This window comes from Berghia stephanieae, chromosome 4 (assembly GCF_034508935.2).
Source record: "Berghia stephanieae isolate SIO BIC M18660-M18661 chromosome 4, UCSD_Bste_1.3, whole genome shotgun sequence".
NCBI classification, from domain to species: domain Eukaryota; kingdom Metazoa; phylum Mollusca; class Gastropoda; order Nudibranchia; family Aeolidiidae; genus Berghia; species Berghia stephanieae.
The window spans coordinates 33,819,518-33,827,696 of NC_088363.1; the positions used below are offsets into that span (position 1 = coordinate 33,819,518).

Sequence of the window (8,179 nt, forward strand, 5' to 3'; positions counted from 1 at the left end):
CCCAGGCTTCAGGCAGCTCCCACCAATCTCTACTTAGAACAACGCTACACCGTGGATAAGCATCATCTTAGTGCCATCGTAACTTATCTTTACAAAAAAAAAAAAAAAAACAAAAAAAAAAAAACAACAACATTACACACACACATTCCCAAACAATTTTTAACCCCTAAAATTGTCTCACGCTATTTTTCTTTGTGGGTGGAAATAAAACGATCAAAACAAACACGAGGATAGATGATTTCAGATTTCTGTGCTACTTAGCATGACGCATGTGCATCTGGAAAATTAACACATTTCTTTGACGTTTTGTGATACGTTTCCGGGGAATCCCCAGTTAAAAATAGACTACGAAGTCTCAGACTTTGCTATAGTCCAAGACTATCATAGTCTCGCTCCATGAATAAAACCCCAGGGGTTTTAGAAAACAATACATCCCATGCTTGAATGAGCGAAGCAAATAATTGTTGAAAAAATATGAGGAGCCACATGATGAACAGGTTGCAGAAGAACTACTAAACACACTACATGAAAGCCGAATGTGTGTGTGTGTGTGTGTGTGTGTGTGTGTGTGTGTGTGATTGAGGGGAGTTAGCTGGAACAACATCGAGTGCTCGACGAATTCGTGGAGCGAATTTTATATATATATATATATATATATATATATATATATATATATATATATATATATATATATAAGAGAGAGAGAGAGAGAGAGAGAGAGAGAGAGAGAGAGAGAGAGTGAGAGAAAAAGAGAAAGTGTGTGTGTGTGTGTGTGTGTGTGTGTGTGTGCAACCTTTTTTCAGTTTTACCTCTCTTGTCTAACAAATCGGTGTCTGAAATATTATTGCCAACTGAGAGTAAAGTCACAATTTTAAAGAGACAAGGTTCTGATTATTTTCGTTTTCTTACCATTTACAACTTGGACTTTCAAGAAAACTCCTGGGTCCAGCTGGCCTACTTCTTTGGGCATTAAAAATTCGGCAGGTCTGAAAGATATGTAGAAAGTGTTTAGACATGTTTAAATCGTTACAGGTATTGACTATTAGTTGATGCTATGCATTTAGCCAACGTCCGCCAGCCGGGTATCACGTACCAACACACAAAACTATGTGTAATTTTGAGCGTTTATTGTATGATTAATATAATTTAGTGCGAACTACTCATAAAAATCGCTGACTAAAAACAATAACAAAGAGCTGAGCGGGCGAAGTGGCCGAGTGGTTAAAGCATTGCACTGTGACCCGGAAGGTCCCGAGTTCGAGCCCGGCTTTAGGCACTTTCGTTTTTTTCCTTGAACAAGAATATTAAACCCCCAATTTGCTCACTTGGACAACATGGGTGATTGCTGTTGACATCAGACATCTTGTTTGATGAATTGTCTATATTCCTTCGTGAAATGGCTAGGCGACGATGGCTTATGATGTCGTGGTGGAAAGGCATACTTCGGATCGGAAGGTCCTGGGTTCGAGCCTCGGGCTCGGCGCATAGTTGAGTCCTTGGAAATGGCTCTTTACTCACATTCTCTCACCGTACTCAGGTGTAAACTGAGTACCTGGCCGTTAACAGCGTTGTCTTTGCCCGAAAAATGGTAATATCGCCTAACAGGCGTCATGCCCCGTCATCATCATCATCATCCTTGCCTTCTTCACCCTGGGTCAGGGTATAGGCCACAGACAAACAGTTTCCATCCTTCTCTATCCCTAGCTAACTTTTTTTTTTATCTCATTCCAGGTCTTACCACTTCTCTGTATATCAGCTTCTTTAATTCTTCTCCATGTTCCTCGTGGCCTCCCCCTTGATCTTCTGCCCTGAGGGTTCCAGTCCAATACTTTCTTTGTTATAGTTGAGTCATTCTTTCTAAGCGTGTGTCCAATCCACCTCCATCGTCTTCTTCCTATTTCCTCTCCTACTGGTTTCTGCTGTGTTCTTTTCCATACTTCTTCATTTTTTATTCTATCCATCCATTTTATTCTGAGTAGCTTACGCATGCACCTGTTTACGAAAATCTGTACCCTCCTTAAACATGCCTGTGATGCGTTCCAAGTTTCACATCCATACAGTAGGACAGACTTCACGTTTTGAGTTGAAAAGTCTTAGCTTTAGTCGAAGGGAGATATCTTTAGTTCTCCAAACTCTGCTCAAAGATGTGAATGCAGCCTGTGCCTTTCCTATTCGCGCTTTCACCTCTGCTTCCGTGCCTCCATCCTTGTCAATTATACTTCCGAGATAGCAGAAAGTGTCTATATCTTCGAGTTCCTGATCTTTTACTTTGATCTGCTCCCTTTGACGCGTACCTATCCTCAAGACCTTTGACTTTGCAGGGTGAATTCTTAGACCAATTGATTCCGAGAGGCTGTTTATAATTGTGGTTTTTGCTTGCATCTGGTCCTGGGTGTGGGACAAAAGAGCCAGATCATCTGCAAAATCCAGATCATCCAACTGTGTCCAGGGGGTCCACTGTATCTCATTTCTTCTCCCTTTGGAGGTTTCCTTCATTAGCCAATCAATGGCAAGGATGAACAGGAATGATGAGAGCAAGCATCCCTGCTTGACAACAGTCTTAATTTCAAAGCTGTCAGTAAGCTGATCTTCATGTACAACCCTGCAACTTGATCCTTCATACATTTCCTTAATGAGGTTTACTATCTTTTCAGGGAGTCCATAATGTGCCAGAATTTTCCACAATGTTGTTCTGTCAATACTGTCGAAAGCCTTCTCGTAATCCAGAAAGTTGACAATAAGAGGAGAGTTCCATTCTATAGACTGTTCCACTATGACTCGCAGAGAGGCAATCTGGTCAGTGGTTGAACGGTTTTTCCGAATACCTGCCTGTTCGTCCCGCAGTTTAGCATCTGTTGCATTCTTAATTCTCTCTAAAATAATACGGTTGAAAACCTTTCCTGGGATAGAAAGAAGAGTGATGCCTCGATAATTATTACAATTACTGAGGTCCCCTTTCTTTGGAAGCTTGATAAGATGTCCTCCCTTCCAATCCTTTGGGAATATCCCGTCATTCCAGATTCTCTCAAATAGTGGGTCAAATGCCTCAGCATTTCTTTCCGCATCAACTTTTAGAGCCTCCGGTGGAATCTGGTCTGGTCCAGCAGCTTTCCCCCTTTTCATCTTGTTAATGGCACCCACAATCTCTGCTATCGATGGTGGATCACAGCTCATTCCTTGCAGGCAAAATTTCTGGCTGGTTGTCTGGTGGTGGTCTTTTCAGAAGGCAGTTGAAATTTTCCCTCCATCGTTCAGATTGAGCCTCTTTTCCAAAAATAGTTTTCCCATTTTGTCTTTGACTGGTATCTCTGGTTTCCCATATTTTTCCAAAGTGTCTTGGTAGTTTGGTCATGTCCCGTCCTACATGTTAAAGGTTGCTGTTGACCAGGGACCCCTTGTAAAGCGATTTGAGCACATTTAGTGGATTTGCGCTATATAAAGCTCAATTATTTTTTTTTAGGTAAGATTGGGTCACCCCAGTTCCAGCATGCCGTGTTGCAGAACTTGCTGGAATTCGATGTGCTAAAATCCAGCCAGTACTGTACCGAGAGCTACACGTTTTACACATGAAATGATAAGAAAGTGCAGAATTCGAACTTTGTATTCAGGCCGTAAGTCGTAAGTCTATTGTCGCATCAGTGGATCACAAAACTGCAATGTGTTGAAATGACAGGTACAAGGGTAATACGGCGATGTGGTCTAGTGGTATGACCCTCGCTTTCGGATCGGAAGGTCCTGGTTTCGAGCTTCGTCGGCGCATAGTTGAGTCCTTGGAAAAAGACTCTTTACTCACATTCTCTCACCGTACTCAGGTGTAAAATGAGCACCTGGCCGTTAACAGCATTGTCTCTGTCCGAAAAAAAATAACATCACCTAACAGGCGCCATGTCCCGTCCTAAATGTTAAATGTTGCTGTTGGCCAGGGACCCCTTGTAAAGCGCTTTGAGCACATTTAGTGGATATTACGCTATGTAGAAGCTCATTTTAAAAAAAATGAATAAACGACTTACCTGAATCCCATGCGGACCCCACAGAAATCGGCCCTCACTTCGACGACTGTGTTGTGCTCCGACCCGTAATGTGTCTCGATGGTTCCTAATCCATCGATGTGGGTTTCCACTGCATAGCCATACGCACCGCCCTCCACGGTGGTACCTTGTTCTGAAAACTGACGCCAAGAAAATAAGATGATGTAAAAGAGATAAGAAATAGCAGAAGTCACTGGCGCCAAGTAAAACCTTGCTTTGTTGGGCACTGTTTTATACACACTTTTCCAGATCTTGATCTTAGACAAGTGCCTGATTTCTCATTGTCACTTTGATATTTTCACAACTAAAATCTAGGAAGTCGGGGTTGAGTGCCCGATAAACCGGAAAGAAAACTCCAACGGAAGAATAATAACCATCACTTAGATTAGCCTTCCAAAACTGGAAATAAGCCTTTTAGATCTATTTTGTTTATCTTTTATTTATGCTTTGTTTGGCAGAGCATCATTCACGTCCTTTAAAATGGATAATAGAGTTGTTGTTTTTTTTTCTTTTTCTGTTTATAGAATGTTTTGAATGAAAATATTCCATTAAGTCTTTCCCTGATTTCAAAGACTATTATTCTAAAACCGTTATAGTCATTAACATCTAGTTTTCACTATCTTCTAAGTACAAGATATGAAGTGAGTCGGAAAGTGCCATAAGACATCAGAGCACTTTCTGGCACTTTTCTACTCACTTCATTTCTTGTTATTATCAACACAAGTGCCTGCTCCACTCAGTTTTATGAACTATCTTCTAAGGAAAAGCGATGCATTCATGTCTATAAGTCTTTGAGCTTCGTTACATCAATAAAGTTAACAAAATGAACATGAACTTTCAAGACCACATTTTTCTCTCCTTCTATTTTGGAACCACAACAGCAGTGCGTCAAAATTCTGTTTGTGTAATGTGATTTGCATGGAACGAAACCGCCACGAATAGTTCAACAAAGTTCCATTGCCCAGTTTAGCAGACCAATACAGGAAAATACCCAAAATAAAACAAAACAAAACAAAATCCCATAAGAAGGAGATATTCTATACTTGTTAAAGCACAAAGCTAATGTTTCGTATTGGCACATGCAAAAAAAAAGATGTATAGGCCCATCTTTCGTGGTAATACACTTTCAGGTATGCATGTGCAAACGATAGCTGTATATATCTTGTTAAATATGTTAGAATGTTATGCTCATTCAATCTTCATGATTATCGGCCATAGATATTATTCAGTAAGACGTAGCTCCTCCACCTAGGAGACAGTTCGTTTGCACAGTTAACTGTACCTGGAAAAATCATGTTTTTAAAAATGTGTCCAGAAAACTCGTCCCTTAAATACCGATCGATTTAACTGACCCTCATTTTGGCAAAAACTCTCAAACCTAGGACATCTTGAGGTCTTTGATAATATCCGGAGTTTGAGAGTTTTTGTTTGTATGTATGTATGTATGTATGTATGTATGTATGTATGTATGTATATGTATGTATGTATGTATGTATGTATGTACGTATGTGTGTATGTATGTATGTATGTATGTATGTATGTATGTATGTTTGTACGTATGTATGTATGAATGTATGTATGTATGTATGTATGTATGTATGTATGTATGTATGTATGTATGTATGTATGTATGTATGTATGTATGTATGTATGTATGTATGTATGTGTGTGTGTATGTGTGAGATATATATATATATATATATATATATATATATATATATATATATATATATATATATATATACAGAGATAGACATACAGAGAGAGAGAGAGACAGATACATAGAGAGACATACAGAGAGAGAGATAGATAGATAGATAGAGAGAGAGAGAGAGAGAGAGAGAGAGAGAGAGAGAGAGAGAGAGAGAGAGAGAGAGAGAGAGAGAGAGAGAGAGAGAGAGAGAGTCCTTACCCGATAAACTCCGTCATAGCCTTCCCCATTAATTCTCGTAGCGTGGTAATACACTGTTCCGGCATAGGCCACGGTGAAAATAATCTCCATTCCACCAGTGAAATGCTTGCCTCGTCTCCCAACACCGCGCCCTTTAACACCCCAAGTGAATGACTGTGGAAGGTATAATAATGATGACGATAATGATGATGTGATGATGATGATGATGATGATGATGATGATGATGATGATGATGATGATGATGATGATGATGATGATGATGATGACGATGATGATGCTGATGACAGTCATAAAGCAAATATTGTTCATCCCTGTTCCTGTAGTATTATACGGAGAGTAACATTGATGGCTACCTCTTTGGTAGGACGATCATTTACCACAAAGTACTTTCAGCTATGACTAACAAACCCATCTACCCAGTAATTAATAGATGCACAAAGGAAACTGTTGGCAGAATGCCATCTGTAGTCCGTTGTCAGGGAATCCGCGGAGGCGAGTTCGTTGCCGCATGTGTGTACAATCGAGAACACGGTTGGCAACCTAGTCACAACACAACGCTCGACAGGTTCTTATCCACAACATGTACGTGTGGAACATATGAAAAATCCCTACTGATGAAGCGTCGCTGCCGTTAGGCAGCAGCTTCTTATGGTTCACACTATTATGTTATGACGATCGACCCAATCAGCAAAGTCCGGTCCGCATTCGTGCACCGTCGCGAACCCGCCTGGTAGCATCGTCACAACACACCTTTCGACTAGATGCTCTGCCGTTTCGGGTTCTTGCCCACAGCGTGGACATAAAGGACAGGAAGTTAGACCCCACTGATGTAACGCACCGGCCGTTAGGCAGCTCCTCGACCGAAGCCGATTCGCAGCTACCCAGTGTCTCCTCTTACTGGTATCAAAGCCTGGCAACTTCTCACCAAGCTTAGAGGAGTGTAGGTCCCCGCCCCCACGAGGGATTGAATTCGTCCAAACCGACTTCCATCTCGTATGTGCAGCTCTGTCCGTAGTCAGGGATTCTGCGTACAAGGGTTGCCGGGGCTTATTTCGGCTCGAAACGGGGGCACCGTTCATTATGCGCATGAGAGGGGTATCCCCATTCCCTCTCTCTTTGATCTTACTCAGCCAGTTTCCCGTAATGGTCTCCCTCCGGACATCGGGGGGCTGGATCGCTGCCATTACCGGGCCCCATTCTCTAGGGGTTGTTGCTAGCGTTCCCGATACTATGTGCATCGACTTGCGAAGTTTTACATCCACCTTCTCAACGTTTCTGCTTCTACCCCACACTGGAGCGCAATACTCCGCGGTGGAATAGCATAGTGCCAGGGCGGATGTTCTCAGGAGCGCTTGGCTAGCGCCCCAAGTCGATCCCGCCAGCTTCTTCAGAAGACTATTCCGCTTCTCTATCTTCCGGGCAACCCCTTCGAGATGAACCCGATAGGTAAGGCTGCGATCCAACGTCACCCCTAAATATTTTGGACGCGGCTCATATGGGAGTGGCTGGTCCCCGACTAGGACATTCAGTTTACGGGTGTGCCAACCACTGCATAAGTGAAATGCAGTGGCCACGGTTTTTGAAGTGTTCATCTTCAGGTACCACTTGTCAAAGTAGGATTTGAGTCTGGTGACGTCCTCGCTGAGTACGCTCTCGAGACGGGTCCACACTTTACTCTGAGTAACGAGTGCCCAGTCGTCTGCGTATCCCAGCCTCAGGGAGGAAGTGTTCGGCATATCGCTAATGTAAACGTTAAACAACATTGGCGCAAGTACCGACCCCTGAGGGACCCCATTCTTCAATTTCCTAACTTTGCTCGTGACGTCTCCCAGCGCGACGTGGAATTGCCTTTCCCCTAAGATCGAAGAGAACAACTTCAAGGTCTTTTGCACCTTATGATTTTTGCAAGTTTGAGCATTAACCCATCGCACCAGACCGTATCGTACGCCGCTGATAGGTCTATAAACACAGCACCTGTTTGCTGTTTTCTCTCGAACCCGTGCTCAATATGCTCTGTAAGGGCAATGACCTGCTCCGTGGTGCACCTCCCTTCCCTGAAGCCTGCCTGCTCAGGTGGCAGGGCAGCGTCTAGGACCGGCCCCCATCGGTTTAATAGAACACGCTCCAACAATTTGTAAAGACAGCTCAGCAGCGATATGGGTCTGTAACTGTCTGCCTCCTTCGCCGGCTTCCCTGGCTTCAGGATGGCAACTATCTTCGCATGCTTCCACACTTGTGG

The 8,179-nt window shown here is 42.8% G+C and overlaps 1 protein-coding gene across 1 annotated transcript in view; it reads right to left on the reverse strand.

Moving 5' to 3' along the window:
• LOC144971752 (uncharacterized) overlaps positions 1-8,179 on the reverse strand; it is a 37,980-nt gene that overhangs the window by 21,195 nt on the left and 8,606 nt on the right. Inside the window, exons 5-8 of the mRNA XM_078912824.1 lie at positions 5,941-6,093; positions 4,011-4,168; positions 910-986; positions 432-439 (exon numbers count right to left, since the gene is read on the reverse strand). Of these exons, the coding sequence (XP_078768950.1) occupies positions 432-439; positions 910-986; positions 4,011-4,168; positions 5,941-6,093 (396 nt within the window). The remainder of the gene's footprint in view (positions 1-431; positions 440-909; positions 987-4,010; positions 4,169-5,940; positions 6,094-8,179) is intronic.